The 25178-nt window shown below is 33.4% G+C and overlaps 3 protein-coding genes across 3 annotated transcripts; 2 read left to right on the top strand and 1 right to left on the bottom strand.

Annotated features, from left to right (window-relative positions):
- Window positions 1-279: 279 nt before the first annotated feature.
- Window positions 280-1369, bottom strand: LOC126706322 (protein SMALL AUXIN UP-REGULATED RNA 12-like). The gene is made up of 2 exons (XM_050405734.1): window positions 666-1369; window positions 280-482 (listed from the first exon to the last, which is right to left on the bottom strand). Exon 1 carries the CDS (start codon window positions 1131-1133, stop codon window positions 672-674), a length of 462 nt encoding a protein of 153 aa, XP_050261691.1. The 5' UTR covers window positions 1134-1369; the 3' UTR covers window positions 280-482; window positions 666-671.
- A 9635-nt stretch (window positions 1370-11004) lies between these two features.
- Window positions 11005-14560, top strand: LOC126706368 (probable ribosome-binding factor A, chloroplastic). Its single transcript, XM_050405792.1, has 4 exons — window positions 11005-11439; window positions 12354-12527; window positions 13419-13628; window positions 14289-14560. The coding sequence occupies exons 1-3, from the start codon at window positions 11077-11079 to the stop codon at window positions 13563-13565; spliced, it is 684 nt and encodes a 227-aa protein (XP_050261749.1). The 5' UTR covers window positions 11005-11076; the 3' UTR covers window positions 13566-13628; window positions 14289-14560.
- A 3762-nt stretch (window positions 14561-18322) lies between these two features.
- On the top strand, window positions 18323-23388 carry LOC126707538 (probable galactinol--sucrose galactosyltransferase 5). Its single transcript, XM_050407235.1, has 4 exons — window positions 18323-19899; window positions 20725-20902; window positions 21523-21875; window positions 22379-23388. Exons 1-4 carry the CDS (start codon window positions 18700-18702, stop codon window positions 22940-22942), a joined length of 2295 nt encoding a protein of 764 aa, XP_050263192.1. The 5' UTR covers window positions 18323-18699; the 3' UTR covers window positions 22943-23388.
- The last annotated feature ends 1790 nt before the right edge of the window (window positions 23389-25178 follow it).

Genomic DNA, 25178 nt, shown 5'->3' with positions numbered 1-25178 from the left:
GAAATTTCATTCATAAATTCTCACAAATACCAACTCCTTTACGCAATCAAAAAAAAAAAAAAAAAAAGAACTTTGAAAATTAGTATCTTTAAAACTTTCAGAAGATTTAAAAGATTTTTTATCAATTGTACAAATATGAAGTACTTTTGACCTAGATTTTGCCTATACTTGTTAACAATATTTGATATACCAAATATTATCAGTTTATAACGGCTAGCTCTTTTAACAAAAACAAACAAAAGAATATAAAGAAAAAGAATCCAGAATTTTACGCAAATATTTAATAGATGAAAACAAATTTTGATACATCTCTCCATCAAATTCCTACATTCAAGTCAACAAAGTTTTTACAAGATCGAGATATAACAATAATCAGATAATAAAAATTATATAAAATCACTTCCAACGATTTCAACTCGGGATGACTCAGTAAAAAACCAAACCCTCTTTGCCATCTCCATGTTAATCCTCCATAGCTAACCCTAGTAACATTTTCTTCATCAGGTCAAAAAAGGGCCACCCTAAAAAACCCAACAAAAAAAAAATTGCAAACCCACGCAAGTAAATATAAAACATGTTAGTCATGAAAGACTCGGGGGAACTCAGCTGAGTCATGAGTTAACCCAGTTCTGACACAGAGTTATAAATATATATTTCACAGATACCTTAGCTCATGAGCAGATTGATTTGGTATCAGCCAACCCATGAAGCAACGGTCGAGATTCACCTAAGAAGTCAAGGTGGGTCCTGATGCCGACGTGGCAGTGGGACGATGACTCGGCGGACGAGTTCGACGACGACGACGAGCGAGTCACGACTCGGAGGACCTCTTCGAAGAACGACTCGTCGCATGGAATCGTCAGGGGACCCTGGTTGGAAAACCCGTACTCTTCTTCGGCTTGTACGAGGAGGCGCTTGAAGATGGGGTGGTTCAGGTGCGTCGCGCGCACGATGAACCTCTTGCAGCTGGTCCCGACGCAGACCGCCACGTGTCCGGCGGGAACGTCGGTCGGCGAAGGCGGTGTCAGCGCACGCGCCGCCGCGATGCGCGCCTTCTTCCTCCAACGTTGGACCATCTGTCGGATCCGAACAATGTGTCGGATCTTGTTGCTTTTTCCTATCTCTGGTGACATTTTTTGTATCTCAGGAGAGAGAGAGAGAGAGAGAGAGAAAGTGAAGGAAATGAAAGAGTGAGAAAGTGAGTGTGGAGGAGCCAAAGAAATAGGCAACGTTTGTTTGCTTTTTCAGAAAAAGGGTGGAGAGTGTTAACGAGTACTAGGTAGTTTTGACAACTTTGTTCAATATATATATACACACATGGTCTATGGAGGAAAGAGTGCTCTTAGAGTTGGACAAAATTACAAGATTATGATGCTTCTTTCTTCTTCGTGAACATGACAAATTCTTTACCTAAGGGAATCTAACTCACAATCACAACAATCACATATTATATATGTGTGTGATATTGCATGCACGAAACTACTTTTTCCTTTTACCACATAACTGATTTTTTGTTTTTTATTTTTATTCGTACTACTATTTTAGGGGTTTCTTTTATATGAATTTCTATTTTTGTCCGTCTAAAATATAGTCATTCTATTGAATCATAAACAGAAAACTACTAACGATTCGGTCTTAAATTTTAGTTTTTTAAACAAAAAACTACCAAGTTCATCCCTTAACCACATAGAAACATGCAAATTCAAATACCCCACTAAATTAGAGATTATTGTATTATATATAAGGCTAAAAAGAGCCAAGTCGAGTCAAGTATTAAAAGTTCAAACTTATGTATATAATTATTACAAGTGAGGAGAAGGATTGAGGTCAACTTCTTCTTGTAAAAAATATCAATCAATTAATGACACTAAATTATAAAACTCTTGGACAACTTATTTTACAAATTATTGTAAAATAGTTTATAATTATGTTTAAGCTATATTACTATTTAAGAAATTTTCCCTGTTTTGACTCCTACTTTTGGATGCCGAAAATATCAACATTCAACTCACTTACAAGCTTTTAACTAACAAAATTAAATAGATAAAAAGAAAACCGCCAACGGTTTGGTACTAAATTTAGTTTTTCAAAATGAAAACTATCAAGTTCATCCTTTAACCACACACAGATTAAAACAAATTCAGATATACTACCAAGTCAATGATTACACATAGGGTTGTAAATGAGCCGGGCCGAGTATTAAAAGTTCAAGTTTGTATATATAATTATTACAAGTGGGAAGAAGGATTAAGATGAAGTTTTTTGTATAAAAAAAATCAATCAATTAATGACACTAAATTATAAAACTCTTGGACAACTTATTTCACAAATTATAGTAAAATAGTTTATGATTATATTCAAGTGAACTAACCACTACCATATTATGTGTAATTGTTCAACTCAAAAACTTGTAAAAAGAGTTGTGAAATATAATTTTTTTTTCTACAATTTATTAAGAAGATAAGTTTTGAGTGGCCAACAATCATTTTCGCATTAACTCACTACTAACATCCTTTATATTGCAAACCCCTCACAATTTTTACATTCGCAATTTGTTAAAAAGAAAAAAAGGTTGTCAGTTGTTCTAAAAAATAACTTATAAAACTAGGGCATGTGAGCTTTTTAAAATAAACTCGAGAAATATATATGTATAGAGTTTAGGTACATATAAAAAGGACATATATATATATATATATATATATATATATATATATATATATATCCATTATATGAGACACATCTTGTTTTTATAATAAATACTATAAGATTTAAATTTATCATACATATTTACTTCATGATAATTGTTTTTTACCATTAAATTGAATTTTTTTTTATTTTTTGGTATTTGGTCAAATTCAGATCTAAATCCCTTATTCTACAACAAGATAGACTTTACTAGTTAAATTAACTAAAACTCACATTTATATAATTAAAATATTAATAATAATAATAATAATATTATTATTATTATTATTATTGCTCCTATTATTTTTGTTGTAAGATCAATGTGTATGTGATAGGTATTAGGAAATGAAATTAAAAAATGATTGGATACCAATTAATTAATTTGTTTGTATGATTATGTGAGACTTATGAGCATGACAATGGCCTTTAGACTTTGGTTACCAACATGCACACTAGTTTCAATAAATTTCTCTAAAATAAGTTGTTTTTGGAAATATATTTTATTCAATTTTTGGCAATTTTTCTAACAAAAAACAAACATTTGGGGATGGGGACGGAGTAAGAAAATCTTCCTGTAATTTTATTTTAAAAATATCATCAAGCAATTTTTATGAGATACAAAAGTCATTTTAATTTTGAGTTAGCTTATAATCTTTAAACTTTCGGAGCAAATTTATAACACTTTGAACATTGTACATATCCACCCTCAAGTTAGGTGCTAATTAATGATGGGTTTCACTTTCAATCTCTCAAAATCTTTCTCATTTTTACCATTTTTCTAGTTTTTGGTTGGATGAATGAGTTTGATCTCAACATGATAATCTTTTAAAATCATCTTTTCTAATACATAATAATCTTTGTTGTATTACAATATGACCATGTCGTTGAGATCTCGAATTCTTAATGCCATATATCCCAAAAGGGGTAGTGCAGTATGTGTGATACTAGAAGAACAATACAATTTTATTTTCAATTTTCAAGTACTTTGAAATGATTTGATTAGATTCTGTCCGTATTTGCAATGCAAAACCCACATGCTATTCAAACTCTAAATCTAACTTGAATCGGCCCACCTTAATTTCATGTGTAAGTTTCTAAAAAATAAAAATAAAATCAAAAAATAATTTAATGATAAACAATTTTCAGAGAGACTTAATTCATTTCAGCTGCCAATCAAGGCAAAAGAAAGAAGTTCCTGCTAATCATTTCCATTTAAATAATTAAGCATTTAAATGGATACAGAAAATGACTATGATGCACTACCTATAAGTAAATAAATCCCACCTAGCAACTTGGTGGATGACATGTACAACACAACACATCATTATTAGCTGTTTAAAGTTGATTATAGTATAGAGGTCTTCTAAAGTTGATTATAGTTTTTTTTTTTTTGGAGTGAAATCTTCTCCATCTTTATTTCTCACACTACACTTGGTGTAATTCTTAATTAACTTTACACCATTTATTGACGTTTTATTAAACACCGTGATCCTTGATGTGATGATCACTCAACAAGTACAAATTTTACTCATAATGATTTTATTATGAGTAATGATTCAGTCACAAATTATTTTATAATATTTTTACAAACTGTTAATGTAGCCAATTTCTTACTGGTTTTCATCTAGGCCAACTATTAACATCATTTTTTCATTTACAATAACCACTTACCATATCATCAGTTTGTAAATTTTTTTTTAAAAAAAAAAAATTGTATATTTAGCATTATTCTTTTATTATTATATATCAAATCAAAACACCAATTAATTTTTTTTTTATATAAACAAAATTTCAAATTTACATTCCTTTGAGTCAAAGGTAAGAAATTTTATGTTTGAACTAACTTAAGAGGGAATCTATATATTTCTCAAACATAAAAATGGGGATCTGTAATTGCCTTTGACTATCAATGCAGGTGAATGACAGCAATGACTGGACAGCAACTTGATCTCAATTAAGGGCATGGATTTAGCAGTACTATGCTCTAACAGCAAGTAACAACAGTTATTTTCAATTTGTTGTTTCCATCAATGTTCAACTAGGTAACAAAATTAAAGATGAAAGGGACAGATCCAAAAAAAAAAAAATTTAAATTGCAGTTACTTTCTAATTACTGGATTTCATGTCTCCTCGGTATCTTCTTAGCACAGTAAGCCTGATTAAAGTACAAAATATTGTAAGATTTAAGGAATATTTGCTGGGACCTGATGCTCATGGATTGATTAGATTGGCTAATATAGATAATAGATCTAATAATAATTTTTGGGATCAAAATTTTTTGAAGTCCTCGAACGTTAAAAGTGATCTTGCTGTTAGCCACTATGATACATTTAATATTAAACCTAGGCAAGAAAAAAGGTAATCGAATGGCCTACCTAATTCAATGCCTTCCACTAATTGCGGCACCCAACAGCTTCCAAGAGGTTAAGGAATAAGCCCATTCAATTGGACCAAGGGCCTTTTGACTTGTTGGTACTTGGTATGTACGAGTACAACACCCTCCACATGATGGGCCAAGTGACTAAAGTGAGGAGGCTTGGTTCTAATCATAATGAAAACCTGGACCAAAATAAAGCTACATTTTTTGTTTTTGGATTGAAAATAAAGCTACATATAGTTTGTTCTCTCTAAGGAGAAATTCTGGGTACATCTGATTCGATGATGCAAACTGTACATCACTAATTATTTTTGTACATGCCATGTTATACTATGTCATGTAAATTCCAACTTTTAGTTATAATTGTGAAACATGATTTCAGCTATGTGTCTCGTACATGCCGTATGTAACTGTCACTACTTTTCAAACATATATAATTATGTGCTTCTAAATACAATTGCTTGAGCAAATCTTGGGTCCACTCCAGTGCACTGGACCCAAGCCAAGTACCAACTGCTCCTATGGCCTTATTCACCTTATCTTGGTTGATGTTGTCTAGAATTGAGAACATAGAAGAGGTTACCTAATGACCTTCTAGACTTGTCTTGGGGACAATAATCAGCTTCACTTATGGTTTGACTTTGATTCACTAGAGATAAATGCCACGATTTTAAAAACTGGAATGATCAAAGAACCAGAAAATAACTGGTTTTCTGGTTCAATCGGAGTCGAACTGATAGTTCCACCGGTGATGTCATAAATAATTTAATTAATAATTATATAATTAAAAAAAATAAAATAAAAATAAATTAACTCATAATATTTATTAAAAATTTATCCAAGGCATATAAATAATTTTAAGTGAGTTTTCACACCTTATAATACTAATAAGATTATAAATAATTATATTAACAATGCGAAAAAATATTCTTTTAATAACAACTTTTGTCATTATATGTTTTACAATGTAATTGACAATCAAAATGAATTAATTGGACTCCAAAATTAAATTGAAGCTATTTTTTTAATAAAAAAATAAAGCTATTTTAATGTTTTGTTAGGTTCTTATTTTTATGTAATTGACATATCCTATGACAAAACTCAATTTACTTGTTTATTATCTGTCATTGTTTTCCACATGGTGTGCATAACATGTTTGTTAAATGCTTTCAAGAAAGACATATATGAAGCCAATCAAAACAGTCAATTCGAGTTCATGCTATGGTTTCTTAGGATTGGTTGTTTTTAGATAGGTTAGTCTATTTGAATATGAGTTCATTAATTGTATTTGAGTTATTATTGTATTGAGCTTACTTTTGTACAGGGCCGGCCCTAGGCCTAGGCCACTTAGGCAACCGCCTAGGGCCCCCTATTAGAGGAAGGCCCCAAATTTTGGAGCAAAAATTGATATATTTAAAAAAAAAAATGGAGATATAGGGAAAAAAAAAATAGTTTGATCATTTTTCTCTACTTTGCAGCAGTCTCAAAATATTGAGGAATGTTAGAGACAATACCACTTTAAATACATGGGTCTTACAAATAGAGTAATGCTATAGTTTTACAAACTATTTTACAATATTTTTACAAACGGTTGTTATAGCCAACTTTTTACTGGTTTTCATCTGGACCCATCAATAAAATCACTTTTTAATTTATCTATAATCATTCTTCACATCATCAATTTGTAAAAGTTTTTGTAAAAGAATTTGTATCTCAAGCATTTTCCCTTACAAATATTTGTGTCACTAATCGCAAGAAATAATTCAGATAGAAAAATGCTAGAAATATTATTAATTTTACTTGAAAATTTTGTAAATTGATGTGACAATTAAAATGATATGTGGACGTCAATAACCTATTAAATGCATCTTTGAATTATTTTTTGTGATTAATGATACATCTTTGCAAGCCTCATGTTGTAAAATTTATAATATCCCTAACATCATTCATTTAAATACTTGTTTATTATCTTCTTGAAGTATCACTAATCGCATTCATTTCTATATCGTTTGAAAGCTTTTTTTAGTAAAATTTGTTATATCTTTAGCATTTTTCCAAAAAAAAAAGAAGCATATTACAAAATAAAAGGATAGATTTTTGTTATAAAAAATTATGATATTAAATATTAGTTAAATATTATTTAAGTGATAACAAAAAGGCCCCATTTAAATATATCGCCTAAGGCCTCCAAATTTGTTGAGCCGCCCCTGCTTTTGTACTTGAGGTTTTGTCATGAATTGATAGAGGGGGAGATTGTTAGGGTCATGTGTTTTGGTATTGTCAACCATGCCAAATTATGTGTCTTTTATTGAGTTTTGATGTGTCTTAAAGTTGTAATTGAAGACCAAGTTGAAAACACAAAGTTTGCTTAAGAAAAGTTCAAGAAAAATATATTTTCTACATGTACCTCGATAAAAGCTAGAAACTTACTGTTTTGATGAAATCTTGATCTATTGAGATTTTGTTTTTGATAGAAGCTTGATAGCAGCTTGATTTATCGAGTTTTGCGGATCAACAAAAGTCAGCAACGTGAAAAATCCCATAACTTATTCATTTGAAACCCAAATTGAGATCTATTTGAACTAGTATTTAACCAATATTTAACCAGTATTTAAAGGACATCATAAGCCATCTATTAGAAGGCTTTTTAGAGAGAGAAACACTGTGTTTATGCGGCTAGGATTTTGTAACCAAGTTCTCTCTATTTTACCAAACCAAAGAGTTTCAAAGTAGATTTAAAGATTCCATTGGTGAAGAAGCTGAAGTCATAGCAACCATCACAAACATGCAACTATGAAGAAAACCTTCAAGAGGTTCTTGAAGTTAGTTGGATGTTCCAATTGTGATTGTGGGTGGAGCGTTCATATATTGAAGAGTTCAGAGGTTCTGAAGCCATAGAAGGTTTCTGCTATAAATTCATCTACTGGGATTGTAGAATCTAGAGATAAAAGTTTTGTACTAGATCTCAAACTTCTTTTTATTATTGTGGATTGCTTTTTGGGAAATTTTCTCCTCAAGTTTTTTACTATGAAATTAGTTTATTTCATTGATTTTCTTGGGTCATCATATCTTGTCTTATTTACTATTCTGTTGTGCATAATTTTGACTTGATATTGATGTTTTTATTTATTTGAACAAGGTTTATTCATAATATATTTAATTAACAACTTGAGTTTAAAACTTGTTAATTCTATCAATCGAAGTTTAAATTGCCCAACAATTTTAAATATAAATTATTCAATCTTTAGAGAAAATAAATATTTAATATAATTGAGTGTACTTTTTAGATTACATCATGGTATCATACAAAGAGATTGTTTGGGATTGGCTGAAATTTTCAAACTGATCTTGCTGGTAGCCACTATGATACATTTAATATTAAACCTAGGAAAGAAAAAAGGTAATCAGAATGGCCTACCTAATTCAGTGCCTTCCACTAATTGCGGCATTCGACATCTTCCGAGAGATTAAGGAATAAAATATAGCTATGATGGGTTTGGTTTTGTTGATAACAAGCCCATTCAATTGGACCAAGGGCCTTCTGACTTGTTGGTACTTGGTATGTACAAGTACAACACCCTCCATATGATGGGCCAAGTGACTAAAGTGAGGAGGCTTGGTTCTAATCGTAATGAAAACCTGGACCAGAATAAAGCTACAATTTTTTTTTTTTTTTGGATTGAAAATAAGGCTACATATAGTTTGATCTTTCTAAAGACAAATTCTGGGTACATCTGATTCAATGATGCAAACTGTACGTCACTAATTATTTTTGTTGTATACGCTATGCTATACACTGTTGTACAAACTCCAGCTTTTAGTTATAATTGTAAAAGATTTGAACTGTATATCTCGTACATACAATATGTAACTGTCACCACTTTTCGAATATATATATGATCATGTGTTTTTGGATACAATAGCTTGAGCAAATCCTAGGTCTACTCTAGTGTATTGAACCCAAACCAAGTACCAACTGCTCCTATGGCCTTATTCACCTTATCTTGGCTGATGTTGTCTAGAATTGAGAACATAAGAAAGGTTACCTAATGACCTTCTAGACTTGTATTGGGGACAATAATCAGCTTCATTTATGATTTAACTTTGACTCATTAGAGATAAATGCCACGGTTTTAAAAACTAGAACGGTCAAAGAACCAGGAAATAGAGTGGTTAACAGTTTTCTGGTTCAACTGGAGTTAAACTGATGGTTTAATCGGTGATGTCATAAATTATTTAATTAATAATTATATAATTAAAAAATAAAACAAAAATAAATTAACTCATAATATTTATTAAAAATGTATTCAAGACATAAATAATTTTAAGTGAGTTTTCGCACCTTATAATACTAATAAGATTATAGATAATTATATTAACATTGCGAAAAAATATTATTTTTATAACAACTTTTGTCTTTATATATTTAAAATATACTCCCTCCGTCCCAATTTGTTTGTCCTGTTTAAAAAGTTAAACTTTTTAAGGAAACATCATTTATTATCTTGTTTGCCTTATAAAAATGTATAAGTTTACAAAACTACCCTAAATAAATTTATTAGTTTTTTTTTTTAAAGAATTATTCTTAATGAAGCAACTAAAAAGGTACCCTAATTAGAATTGATTTTTTAAAAATATTTGTTAGTTTTCTTTTTAAATAGTTTTGAAAAAAAAAAGTAGAGGTATAATAGGAACATCAGTAAATTAATGAATATAATTTTTAGAAATAAGACAATATTTTGGGATATCTCAAAATAGAATAGAAGATAAACAAACTATGACGGAGGGAGTAATTGAGAATCAGAAGGAGTTAATTGGACTCCAAAATTAAATTGAAGCTATATTTTTTAATAAAAAAATCAAACTATTTTAATGTTTAAATGTAAATTATTCAATCTTTAGAGCAAATAAATATTTAATACATTTATTTTTGAGAAAAAATATTTAATATAATTGAATGTACTTTTTTAGTTAACATCATAGTATCATACAAAGTTACAAACACAATGGTCGAATTTTTTTTATTTATTATAAAAAAAAAAATTAAAAAAAAAAGGCCAAAACCAAAGTGTCGCACACAATATTTTTTACTCTCTTTAATGCTTGCCAGCGAAGGGACAGCAAATCAAAATAAAACATATTAAAATTAACAACAAAACAACAGCCACCACTCTTAACTTTTCATACCCTCATTTAGGTTTCGTTTAGTTCGTAAGTTCAAACACATATTTTTAATCTTTAAACAATATTACACGTATTTTTACATATTTTTTTATCCATACGTATTTTTAAAAAAACTGAAAACTGTTGTTTAAACATAGGTATCAAATGAGCATCACTAATTTCTACGCTTGAGAAAATCTAAAATCCATAAGAAAACCAGAGGGTAGCCGATACCATCAGTGAAGGCAACCAGCAACTGCAATTAAGAGATCATGATGGCAACGCTAACCTCCATGTCCAAATCGACAAGCTTCAAGTCCAGTTTTCGTTGCCACTATCACTGTTGTTGAATTATGATGCATGGTATAGATATGGGTACTAGTATGATACGAGCATAGGTACGAGAATACATTATTAAAAAAAAAAAAAAAAACCCTAAGATACAATATGTCAAGTACGACAATTATTTAATTAGTTAATATTTATTTTTAGATATGTTTAAATAATTTTAAACATAAATTTTGTTTAGGTTTTAAAATGAAGTAACTAATCATGTTTGAAAAACTAGTATACATATGTAGTCCCAACAAAAAAACTAATGTACTAGATTTTTAAGAATTGAATAGGCCCATTGATACAATACAATAGATAATCCATATTCCTCCTCTGTCATGGTCTCTCCAAAACACCCCCCTCAGTCAGAAAGAAAGTCCAACTCCAAACTCAAAATCCCAAAGGGCCGAAACCCATTTGAAAAAAAATTAAATTTTATTTAAGAAAACAAGAAGAAGAAGCCCAACAACATTAGCAGCAACAAATAGGAGGAAGAGAAGGTAGGATTGAGTACAGCAATGCTACACCTAGTCTTTCACTCCTACCACCACCACCACCCACCAATCCCACCACCACCACCACTCTTATCCCATCCCCACCCTCCATTCCTCAGAACCCAGAATCCAACGGCCTGGATTCACTCACCAAGGCCCATGGGCCTACTCTCTTTGCAACCCAGAATTGGCTCAACCGTAAGGTGCATGGCTAACCCAAGGAGAGTGAAGATGGTGGCCAAGCAAATCAGAAGAGAGCTCTCTGATATGCTCCTCACTGACAAGGTCTTGCAGTATGCTATTCTTCCTGAAGCTTCTTTGGGAGCTGATAGGTACCTTTCTTCCCTCACCACCATTAGCGATGTTGAAGTCTCTGGGGATTTGCAGGTACTCCATGCTTGTTTCCATTTGTGTTTTTTTCTGGGTATTCTTTGAATTTGAGTTTTATGTTTTTGTGGGTTGTGATAAAGTTTGGATTTTTGGGTTGTTCATGTGGTTCATTGAGTTGCCAAGTTCTGATTTTTATTGTTAGGATAGTGTACATTTATGGATTTGCTAACAAATGAAATGTTTAATTTTTCCTTGTGTTGACACCCTTAATTTGTATTGGAGTCATTTGGGCTATTGGGGGATGATAGAGTCCTTAGGTAAAATTATGCTTTGCTTAATTGTGATAAATTTAACTAAATGAAGTTACTGGGTTTGTTTTGGGAGGAAGCTGTTAGATTGGGGTTGAAGTATAAAAGATTGAGGTAAAATGTGATGAATATTTATACCTACTCTTGCTGCTAGTTTAGTCATGCTTCTTGTTTGAATATAGAGGGCAATTGATTACTATGGAGAGATAACAGTGATTGGAAATAGCTGGTTTGCAACATTTAGTTTTTTTCTCTCCTCTATATATAATCAGTCAACATATACAAAAAGATGTGTAGCTGAGTCATACATTGGTTGTGTCATCTTTATTTCTTTTGCTAAATACATACTTTTAGAATAGTCAGGAATGGTTATTTAGCAGATATAAGCTGCAATCCTTTTGATCTAATAAATGCTGAAGTCCTTTTATGTGTTAGCTGTTATGGTTTATTTCCATGTAATGTGTAATATGCCATTGCTTCTTGAGGAGTGCATATTTCAGTGAAGAAAAAAGGATAATTTTGCTTCTTGAATGCATTGCAAATTCAGAGGATTAGAAACTAAAATTAACTGTTCTCCTGTTTCAGCATCGGTGATGCTGCTTTTCATTATGTAAAAAGTTTATGGTTGCATTAGAAATTAATGGTTTATTTCTATTTTAATAGGTGGTTAAAGTATATATATCTGTCTTCGGTGATGAAAGAGGAAAGGATCTTGCCATTGCTGGTTTGAAGTCAAAAGCTAAGTATGTCCGAAGTGAGTTGGGGAGACGTATGAAGCTGCGGCTGACCCCTGAGATACGATTTTTAGAAGATGAGTCTTTAGAGAGAGGAAGCAGGGTAAAAACTTTTGATAACATTGTTTTTATATGATCCTGAAGACAACTTATAGTTTCCTCTTGCATTTTTCTTCTGATTTTTAGTCACAATTTCAAAACTTATGTTTCTTCTTAGAAAGTTTCATTAGCATCAAGTTTCACACAGTTTTTTTTTTTTTTAAATTTATAAACAAGTTTCACACATTTAGTCATAAGTTAACCTTGAGTCTATACTTCCACAAAAAAGTTGTCACAGATGTTTAATATCTTATTTCTGCTTAGGTTACTTAGGCCATTAAGTTCTGTATAATGGCACAGGCATAGGCAAAGAATGTAAATTTATATGTTCTTGAAAGATGTTTCATATAGACTCAGTCCGGTGTATTGGTAGCAATTTTATGCACATCGTTTTATTTAAGGCCAGGCCTCCTTTATTAGATCATCTTTTGGTCAATAAGCTAATTTATTTTTGTTGAATGTCTTGTACTTGGTTTCCTTTGTGCATGCCTGTATGTGTTACATGTTTTTATTAAGAATGTAGCAAATGATGGCTATAATTATGGATTTGTCTGCTATTACTTAAGCAAATCGTGTTGATTATGGACTACTGTCTCCTCTGCATTCAGGGTTTTAGGCCCCATGCAGTTAATGGACCTTGGGTACCATCCTACCATATAATCCTTGAGTATCCTGACATATTACTGAGTTCATTTTATACATGCTAAAAAGAGAGAATTCAAAATAACTTTTATCATGATCGGAAGAATCATGGCTGAGCATTTGCCTATCATCATACTTTCAGTTATCTTTTCAATTATAATTTGGTTGTCATGCTTGAGTTTCAGAAACTTAGAATTACTTTATCTAAATCAGGGTCTTAGCAAATACTGATCCATTGAGTTTGACCTTTCAGGTGATTGCAATATTAGACAGGATAAAGAATGAGAAAGAGCCTCAAGCAAGCGAAGAAGGAGAGCAATTTGATTCATCTGATGCTTCTCAAGAGGACAGAGACTGGGAGGGTGATGACCCTGATGAAGACATCATATATGTAGACTAGTTGCTCCCTAGTTGCTCCACATGTGACCTTTTTAAAGTGGGATATGCCTTTGCTTGTTCACAGGTTAGTCTATTTTTATGGATTTAGAGTGAGCAGCATCCTGTAGGTATGCTTTAGTTTTAGTTTTACACATATGAAGTGCCCCCAAAAAAAAAAAATCCCTTATGCAATACCACTTCCTCACTAAATGTGAGTTGTAAACTTGAGTGAGTTTGGATGTGCTTTGCTAATTGCTTATTCATTAAAAGTACTATAAAAGAGGAGGGGGAATTATTTTTTGTGTGAGGCCTGCCAAAATGAGCTCAAAAGGCCCAAAATACTGGCTTCTTTTGCATTATCAAATGCACAATTTCAAGATAATTCTGCTATAGCTTAGTATAACTATGCATCTCCAAGTCTAAGTTTACAACTTATGGCATTGCATACAACTTTGTGATGGTTTGTGAAACAAATTTCTCAACAGTGTCATCCTAAGAGGTTAACAGTATTCTGCATTTGGAACATAGGATATTGCTTCAATGAAACTGTTGAATGGGTTAAAGAGGTGTATTATATTATAATGTAATTGTGATTGGTATATGAATGACTCATTTTCACTAGTATTCTGAATGACTCTTGGCTTTTTTGGGACTGGTTGTGACACTGCCATGATATGAACACACGAGGACCCCTGATTATGAGTGACCAAGAATATAAAATCTAAAACTGATCTATTTTGTGTAGGGTGAAGACTTAAGCTGTAACGCTCCAGGACAGAAGCAAATCTTCCCATGCAGCCCCATCATCTGAATTATTTGACTTCAGCCATGTCATACTACGTAATAACCCAAAGTTTTGTGTTGCTGATCTTCTGGAATAGTTCATGTATAATATGCTCCTTTGATTAACTTGTTTACAATTAGTGCAAGCATTATGTTTTGTAAGTGCTAAGCTTAGGGCATATCGAAGTTGACAGTACCCTTGAATTCAATTTAAATGATCAAATTGTCACAAAATTGCCTGTCAACTTGACTCCCCATCCCTTCCTCTTTATGCCTTACGATTTGTTGCTAATTTATAAACTTGAGTCGCCCTGTATTTAAGTCAGGCTTTTGCTTCCTAGCTTTCCAGATATAGACCTTGTGTATGGTTGAATACGAAACTCAAAATCTTTTTTTTTTTTTTTTTTTTTTTTTTTTTTTTTTTTGAGAATCCAAAGCTGAAGCTTTTCATTAAGGAAGGCTGTGTAAGTCAGCCAAGAATATAGGTATAAGGTCTGGTGGTACTTCTTCCATCCAGACGGACATTTGTTGAATAATGGATGCACGTCTAGCTAATGAGTGTGCTAACCTATTACACTGTCTCCTTACAAAAGAAAACTGAACCTGGAGAAGTGGGAAGTAAGGAATAGGATACCAGCTGTCAAGTTGCCGTAGTGTGCAAGTGTGTTTCTACCATCTTTTAGGGTCTTCACAAGTACTTCAGAGTCTCCTTCAAGTATCACATTGTCAAAACCAAGCTCTAAAGCAAACTCCATGGCTCTTCTTGCTGCAAGGGCCTCTACCTCAATGACTGATGTGGGCAGAGGAATCCGTTGAGAGAGTGAGGCCATGACCAGTCCAGCTTCATTGCGAATCACCACCCCTATTCCAGCAGTACCGTCCTCAGCAAAGGTTGCTCCATCAAAATTCAACTTGTAGCTGTGTGCCCCTGGTGCAGTCCACGTAACTGGTGTGCGTTGTGCATGGGGCAAAGGCAGTTCGGTAGTCATGGCATTGTCTTCAGTAACAGTGGCTTCATCGGGATTCAAATTGTGGCTATGTGCCCCTGTTGTAGAGTACAAAAACAGAGAGATACTCGTGGCAGCTTCAGTCAATCGTTCCCGGGCAAACTCAATTACCTTATTGAGAGGTAATGCAGGTTTACTCAGGCGTAAGTTATTGCGCCGAGTCCACAACGTCCAGATCACAGCCGCAAACAAGTCTGGGTCCTTATTACCTGCAAAAATACAATCAAAGATGTCAAAATCTGGTTTTAACATTCCTTTGTGAAAACGCATGGCCTGGGCATATATCCATATAATTCGAACGTTTATGTGAGCTTAACTACCCACTCCTGGTCATGGAGATCAATTTTGGGAGAAAGAGATGTTTTAGTAAAATGAGTTTGCATGAGAATTGGGAATGGGATTGAATGTGACGCCCTTGAAGTTCACTGAAGCTCCTTCAAAGCAGACCTCTTCTATCACTTGGGTATCTGATCTCATCCTTCCAAACTCTTCCCAATGGGATTGAGCTAAAATTTAGAAAACTTTGATCAGGCCACAGCAACTCATGTTCCACAAATTCACTTCCCTCACTACAAATGAACTGCTTCATGTGGGTTACTAGCATCAACAGAAAATTTACCATTAAAAATCAGTCAATTGGGACAACCAAGGGGGCCATATTCTATCATACAGGACCTTTTTCCGAAGTTGAATAGTGTGTGGAAGCTTATAAACCAAAAACTCGGTTAAGAATTTGCTATGGAAAATGAAAAAGGACGCTTGAGCGTTCTCTCAGCTAGAATTTGGTGCTGTACTCCAGGTTTTAAAAAGGTGAAGTTAATTGTCGGAACCGGAATCCTTAGATCATCTCTTTGCAGCAATATGTTATGTTGTTCTTACGAATAATAGAGTCCTCTGCAAATAGCAAGAGGCAAACAAAGCCGTAATTCAAAAGCTAAAACCTTGGATCATCAACTTTTCCTCCTCCATTATGATATCATTGAAGTGGGCTGCTCTGCTGATTATGTCAACGTACGAGGGATGGTGCTTTTCCCATGTCACGATTGAAAAATGTTATCAATCCAATACAGAGCTTTACGAGTCTTCCTCACTGGTCCATTACAGCAATTGTTTACTGGAGTATGTGCACGCTGATAATGCTGCTTTAAGGTATATAAGAAATATAAATGCCTAGACAAATTACAATTTACTCACCTTTGGTTTTGGCCGAAATTTAAGTTATCTACATGTGATTTAAAATTCGACATTTTACCTATCTGAGGTTTGACCGAAATTTAAGTTGCCTATCTGTGGTTTGAAATCCCATGATGCAAGTGTTTCACTTGATAATTTTTTAATCTTATTTGATCATGTATTTTTATGTTTTTTGGAAGAGAGGGACATAAAAGTGGAGCAAAATTACATATTTAACTCAGTTTTTAACAGAAATGAGTTACAAAATTCTAATTGAACTAACCTAAAGTGGGTAAAATGTTAAATTTCAAATCATAAGTAAGTAACTTAAATTTCGACCAAACCACAGAGGGGTAAGTTGTAATTTGCCCTAGATGCTTTTATGGATGAAAATGGTAAAGAGTAGTACTCAGGTTTAGCAATCTCCCTTGAAATTGTAATTCAAGGTCATGTTCATGAATGCATGGGCAGGATGAACAATCGGATTTTTTTTTTTTAATTTTTATTTTGGGTTGTGTATATTACACAAACTATTTTGCATAGTTTTACGGCCCAAAAAACGTGGTCACAATTACAGTTGTTTTTTGGGATATGTTTAAAGTAGTCTGTGTGCAATATAAGCATTCCCGTTTGTTTGTTTTTTTAACAAAGCTGTGATGTAATGGGACAGAACTGTGAACCCGTTCCTGTTGTAATGAGACAAACCTGCAATAGCCAAGATTTCGTTTTTGACTCTTTGAGTAGGGGAAGGGCCATTAGTCCACGTTACCAACAATACTGCTGGTATCTGAAAGGTCAATTATAAAAATAAGGGTCCATTATAAAAATAAGAAGAATTACATTTTATCACTCTAAATTATACACCATATTACACTTTACACCTTAAACTTTTTGAATACACACTTTGCATTCTACTCTTACTTTTGCTATTATGTTAGATGGAATCCTATTGCACATAACATGCAAATGCATCTTATTTAGGAGAAACAAAATTAAAAAATAAAAATACCCTTCTTCAAAATTAATTAAAACAAAAGCCCATTGTTTTCCAGCTCTCTTTGTCGTGTGCGTGCCGACTGCCCAGCTAGCCTATCCTCAAAATCAGATTGTTGCAAAAGATTTTAATCTAGATTTCTGCAAGGGAAAAAAAAATGGTATTAAACCAAGATTTACAGTTGGCGTTCAATAATGACTATGTTATTGCGTGCTCAGATAAAGAACATATTAAGGGATAAGTTCAAAACAAAGCAAAAGCCAATGGTAATAATAGTCACGTTTATGTAGGCCACCACGCCTTTTAGGAGATACTGGGCTGCCATGACTCGGTCTGATCCTGTTGAAGTACGGTCTCTATATAATATCAACAACAACGCTTTATTTATTTTATTTTTTTTTGAAAAATAATTACACCATGCTAACCCGTAACTCGAACGTTTTCACCCTACATTTCAAGCACTTTGTACATTAAGATGTATCAATTTAGTTACAAAGTCTTTGACTTATCAATAACAATGCTGGTATTTGAAAGGTCAATTATAAAAAAGTACTATAAAATCTCGCTAAAATTTTGACCACGAATAGGAAATACGGCGGTGTTATAACCGTTTTTATTGTTTAAATAACTTAATATATCTTCATAATAATTTTTTATTTACGCATATATAGTACTTAAATAATATTATTAGAACAACGTTCTCATAACTTTTAGCACTGAAGAACACTCAACTGGCTCGCTCATAAAATTCAGCAGTGAAATATGCTTAATTCAGTCTACGAGATTGAGAGCATTAAAAAAAATTATTTTCATTTAAATCACACTTTCTTACTACCTTCCTCCGCTTCTCCTATAAATTCGACCTTTCCATATTGGTTTAGCAATAGAATCTGCAAGTTATAGATTTCATAAGTGAAACACGCACAAAATCAAGCAAGAGCTCTTCTTCTTCTTCTTATTATTTCTTATTGAAGATCACAAATTAAGATCTCAAAAAATCTTTTCCATTTTCATTCATTCCTTGTATGCATATATTCATTCAACCCTACGTTTTTTTTTCTCTATATATACAAACACTTTAGTCCCTCCGCCTCTCACCACAAAGCTTGAGTAAAATTCATAGCCATTAGCCATTAACCTCTTCTTTGATATTGTCTCTCTCTATTTTATAACCCTTTCAATTTTTTCTTTGTTCATCAATGGCTCCAATTAGAATAGGTCCCTCAGATGTCACTAACCAATCTCCAATCACGTTGGAAGGTTCAAACTTCTTAGCCAATGGTCATGTCATTCTCTCCCAAGTCCCTGATAACATCACAGCCACACCTTCACCATACACAAACATTAACGAATCCATCACCAACGTTGGTTGCTTTGTGGGCTTCAATGCCAAGGAGTCCACTGACCGACATGTCGTTTCCATTGGTAAACTTAAAGACATAAGGTTCATGAGCATATTCAGGTTCAAGGTTTGGTGGACCACACACTGGGTTGGTTCCAATGGTAGAGACCTAGAGAACGAGACCCAGATGGTGATTCTTGAAAGTTCTGATCTGGGTCGTCCTTATGTTCTCCTTCTTCCTCTTTTGGAAGGTCCTTTTAGAGCCTCTATTCAACCTGGTCACGATGATAACTTTGATCTTTGCGTTGAGAGTGGCTCTTCTAAGGCCTTTGGTGACTCATTCATAAGTGTCATGTACATGCATGCTGGTGAGGACCCTTTTCGTTTGGTCAAAGAGGCTATGAAAGTTGTGAGGGTTCACTTGGGTACTTTTAAGCTTTTGGAAGAGAAAACCCCACCTGGTATTGTGGACAAATTTGGTTGGTGCACTTGGGATGCATTCTATCTTTCTGTGCACCCTCAAGGTGTTTTAGAAGGTCTGAAAGGTCTTGTTGATGGTGGATGCCCACCTGGGCTTGTGTTACTTGATGATGGGTGGCAATCGATTGGTCATGATTCTGATCCAATCACACAAGAGGGTATGAATCAAGCTGTTGCTGGTGAACAAATGCCATGTAGGCTCTTGAAGTTTCAAGAGAATTACAAGTTTAGAGACTATGTTAGTTCTAAAAAGTGTGACAATCTTAAGGGTATGGGGGCCTTTGTTAGGGACCTAAAGGAGGAGTTCAAGAGTGTGGACTATGTTTATGTGTGGCATGCTTTGTGTGGTTATTGGGGTGGGGTTAGGCCCAATGTGCCTGGATTGCCTGAATCTGTGGTTGTAGAGCCCAAACTCTCACCGGGGTTGAAGTTGACCATGGAGGATCAGGCGGTGGATAAGATTGTTGACACTGGTGTGGGACTTGTTTTACCGGAGATCGTCGATCAAATGTATGAGGGGCTTCACTCACACTTGAAGGCTGTTGGTATTGATGGTGTCAAAGTTGATGTTATTCATGTAAGTCCTAACTTCTATGTTTTCTTTTTTGTTTAATTTTATAGACAATTATTGGTTTACATTTACCTAAAAGTGTATAATTTACGCGTTTGTTTAGTCTACAATATAAATCAAATCTTACATGAATAGTACAATATAAACTAATAATTTTCCTAATTTTATTTTGATTGGAGTAAGACTTTCTAATTTTTTGTCACATATGATTGCTAGATGTCTTATTGTAGGAACTAATTAAGTTTATTTCTCTTTCTTATGGAGAAGAGAGGTAGGTAGTTTAAACTTTTCATGAATAGTGACGTTTTTGTTTTACTAAGCATGTCTTTTCGTATGTGTCTATCTATCTAGAGAGGTAATTGTAAGAGTCTTTATCTTCATTCTATCCGTAGGTGCCTATCTTGCTTATCTTTCTTCCTGCAATTATAAGAATACTTTAACTTTATTTTGTCCTCAGTCTGTTTGTAAGTGCCTATCTTTTTTCTTGCGAGTCCATTAATTATCTATCTTCATTCTATCATCGGTTGTCTATCTTCATCCTTGCAATGATAAAATGTGGAGATTATTTTACCTATTTGTCTGTCTTGTTTGAGCATACTAATGTAGTATCACTATTAAATGATGAAACTTTTTTTCATTAAAGAAAATCCCTACAAAATATTTTCAACCATGATTTTGAATCTTTGATTACCATAGTGATTAATATGTTTAAATGTAATTTACATGGTCCTCTTTAGCTTTTTTTTTTTTTTTTTTTAAATAAATAATATACCTTGTCCTATAATTAACTGTGAATGATTCTAAAATGTTAATAATTTTCATTCTATATAGTTGCTGGAGATGGTATGCGAGAATTATGGTGGCAGAGTTGAGCTTGCAAAAGCATATTACAAAGCCCTCACTGCTTCTGTAAAGAATCACTTCAATGGCAATGGTGTCATTGCAAGCATGGAGCACTGCAACGATTTCATGTTCCTCGGAACAGAGGCCATATGTCTTGGCCGTGTTGGTATGTCACTGCAATACCATGTCTTGTCAATATTATGCTATTAAATTTATGAGAACATTTTAGAATATTAATATATACTTGTATCAACCCATCAAACTTTTTTTTTTCCTACCCATAAATGTAATAGTAAATATTACTATTAGATATATGAAAATGAGATAGTAACATAAGATCCTTGCAAATCTTCCTTTTCCAATTTGTGTACACCATGTGTTTAGGTAAGTGTCATCACTAGATTATGGCAAGAGCAAATCTTTTCTAATAGCTTGTTAGAGTTGGATGATTTTCACATATGAAATCAAATTATTTTGAGTATAAGAATATTAAAATTACCACCTGTTTATAGCTTGCTACAAAGTTCAAAATTGTTCTTCTCAAAAAAAGGGGGGAAAAAAGTTACGACTTAGCATTTTGGGGTGTGTTCACTTTTTCATTTTAGTCCTACAAAGTGTATTTTTATCATGAAACATTGTCTTTTGAAGATGCAATCCTAGATATTTTTAGCCAGCAAAGAAGAAAATAAATTTTTTTGGGTCATGTTACAAAGAAACAACATAGACAACCTAATGAGACCTTAGTTTTCAATCAACTAATGTGTACATGTTATGTGTATTACATAGGGGATGATTTTTGGTGCACTGATTCATCTGGTGATTGGCTCCAAGGGTGTCATATGGTGCACTGTGCTTACAATAGCTTGTGGATTGGCAACTTCATTCAACCAGATTGGGACATGTTCCAGTCTACTCACCCATGTGCTGCTTTCCATGCTGCATCTCGTGCCATTTCTGGTGGTCCTATTTATGTGAGTGACACTGTTGGGAATCATAACTTTGAATTACTAAAGACCCTAGTGTTGCCTGATGGGTCCATTTTGAGGTGTGAGTACTATGCACTTCCAACTCGAGACTGTCTCTTTGAGGATCCTCTCCATGATGGGAAGACTATGCTGAAAATTTGGAATCTCAACAAGGTGAGCCTTCTTGCCCCATAAGTATTGATGTAGTCCACATAATTAGAGGCCTGTGCTCCAAGTCATTTGTTTAGCATGTGCAATGTTCATTATGGCATGGCTTACATTGGGAAATATCCAAAATTTGTGACCATAAAATTAAGAGTAATGTTAGGGACCCAAAAATTTTCACAATCTTTTTAAGAACCTTTAACATTACAAGTTAACATCACCTTTATATAGGGGTACCACTCATTTTTATTAACATTAATCACAACATGTCACTCATCAATTTTATTAGGCTTATTGTAAAATTAAAGGTCCCCATGCTAAACCATTTCATTGAATGAGCCTTACAAATTGAATGTGCAATAGAAACCTTGAGCACCACATTCGTGAGCATAAAAGGACTATGAGTCTATGATCATGATCACCATCAACCTCCTTCTGGGTTCCTAGTAGTTTCGAAAATTTCCTTTGTTGATATGTCCATTCTTATACTTTATGTTTTACTTTTCCAACAGTACACCGGAGTTCTTGGGGCATTCAACTGCCAAGGAGGTGGATGGTCTCGTGAAACTAGGAGCAACCAATGCTTCTCCCAATGTTCCCATGTTTTGACCTCTCAAGCCAACCCAAAAGACATCGAGTGGAAGAGTGGCAAGAATCCAATTTCCATTGAAGGAGTACAAGTTTTTGCCTTGTACTATAACCAAGATAAGAAGCTAGTCCTTTCCAAGCCATCCGAGAATGTAGAGTTGTCTTTGGAGCCATTCAAGTTCGAGCTCATAACTGTGTCCCCAGTGACTGTCTTGGCTGGAACTTCTATTGAATTTGCTCCTATTGGCTTGGTGAATATGCTCAATACCGGTGGTGCCATTCAGTCCTTGGCCTTCAATGATGATGGCAAGTCAGTTCAAATTGGAGTGAAGGGCACTGGAGAAATGAGGGTGTTTGCATCAGAGAAGCCAATTGCTTGCAAGATTGACGAAGAAGTTGTACCATTTGAGTATGAGGGCTGCATGGTTGTTATTCAAGTACCATGGCCCGATTCTTCCAAGTCATCTATAGTAGAGTATTTCTTCTGAAGGGGCTGAATTTTATTAGCCTCCTTCAGTATTTTTTATTATTTCAATGTTTTTTTTTTTTTTTTTGGGATTTGATGACTTCTTAGCTCCCTAAGATAGGGGAAGTATAATGTCTTTTTTAAGGAATTTGATGACTTCTTTGCTCCCCATGATAGGAGAAATTATAAGGTCCTCACAAATAAGAGGGAATGTTAGAATACCAATTACATTCACCATTTCTCAGACTCTTATTTAAGTTCAACAACCCAACTGAACTCCCAGAGTAAACGTTATGGACCTTCTTGAAGTAGGACAATAGAACTCAATTACGAAGACTTGTATGTACTATTATTTTTATGGCAGGGGTCACTTTGTTTAGGAAAACAGGGGAAAGTTCTCAAAAAAAAAAAAAAAAAAAAGGAAAACAAGGGAAAGTATTGTGCTGCAGCTCTTTGCAACATTGCTTTAAATAATGTACTGAAGGGATACAATTTTTTTTTTTTTTTTCCACTTTTTTCCTAATTGTTGACAACATCTTGTAATTAAAATTTTTTTTATGTGACTAACTCGTTATAATTGATATATATATATATATATATATATATATAATAAAGTTGTGTCAATAATGATTCCATATAAAAAATGATGTTCAAAAACAAGAAAAAAGATATGATGCTACAAAGTTCTTAGGGGAACATCATGAAAAGAGAAATCATCTTCAAGACCCAATCAAATATGCAAAATTACTAATAATATATAACTTAAATATCACTTAAATCACTAAGTTGCTTCCCCTATCTTGGGAGAAATTATATAGTCCTCATGATGTACCACATCACTTGTTTACAATTCCACTAAAAACTCTTACTTATTTAAAATTGCTTAGTCAGTAATCAGTTTCTATTTAAAAAAAATTTCTTACTTAGCAATTTTAAATAGGTGGGAGTTTTTTAGTGGAATGGTGGACCACGTCAGTTTCTTATCTTGTTTAATGTAATGACAATTGTAATAGCCATTGGCTTTATTATGTTGTAATGGAAATTGAAATGCATTTCTTGCAGTGGAAATTGGTACTTAATTTTGTCTCTTATTAGAATATTGTTTATTATAATGGAAATTGGCTGAAGGTTATTTAATGTGGCTTCTGCTTCTGTTTAAGTCAAGATCAGAACTTATTCTAAAATCCAAGTTCACTTGCAAACTTAAAACTTAGAAGAAGTCTACCAAACAACATTACCAAATTAACTCATCAACAAGAAAGTACCATGGTTTATTTTATTATTATGTAGCTATCAATCGGCTAGAGAGAAGAAAAAGAAGGTGAAGCAGGTCAAACATAATAAATTCTAGCTCAAACCATACTAAACTTATGCATTGCATGTGTCAGACCCAGAACTGAAGAAAAAATCTTTCATGAACAGTACTATATTTTTATGGTGATATTTGCAGCACATGCATGCATTAGTTTTATTTAGTTATCAATTAGCTGCTAATGCAGAAATACGACTGGAATAGTAAGTACTAAGTAGATGCCATATATATATTTTTTTTCTGCTCATGTCCAATATCATCATCATATAAGCTTATGAAAGCTTTACAAAATAGTGACTATCAAAGTTTGCCAAACAAAAGGTCCTAATAATAGAAGGTCCTAAGACTAACACAAAATAAGTCACTTTTGTCTGATAAAACCATCAAATAAACTTATAGGCAGCTTTACAAAACAGTAACCACAAAAGGTTCTAACAATCAAAGGTCCTACAAACTACCAACTCCAGATCTACTTCCAGTTCCTTTTCCAGCTCCAGTTCCATCTCTCTTTCCATATCTACCAACTCCACTGCTTCCAACAACACTTGTTTAAGTTCAGACCTACAATAAAAGATACATTGGACCATATGGAAAGCACACAAAAAACTCAATGACCAAATATTGGCAATTTGCAAATAACAAGCACAATGTGTAGTATATATATTATGGCAATTACCATAGTTGATTGGTTTCTGACAACACTTGATAGGCAACGATCCTCTTCCAAGAGGTTGACCCACCAAAAATAAAGATCAATAAAGTAGCTAGAACTAGACAAAATATAACCAACTATATTATGAACTATATTTATTTCTTCAAGCTCCTATAGCAATAAACTAAAGGTGGAGGCACGTATTTTTATTTAAACAATTGATGATTCAAGCTTCATTGCTTTGACTGTACAGTTACTACTATAGAATTGACACACGAATTTTCACAAACACCC

The sequence above is a fragment of the Quercus robur genome, chromosome 11 (genome assembly GCF_932294415.1).
Source record: "Quercus robur chromosome 11, dhQueRobu3.1, whole genome shotgun sequence".
NCBI lineage: Eukaryota > Viridiplantae > Streptophyta > Magnoliopsida > Fagales > Fagaceae > Quercus > Quercus robur.
Note: the sequence above shows the minus strand (reverse complement) of the source record. Positions and strands in the feature narration are given on the sequence as shown.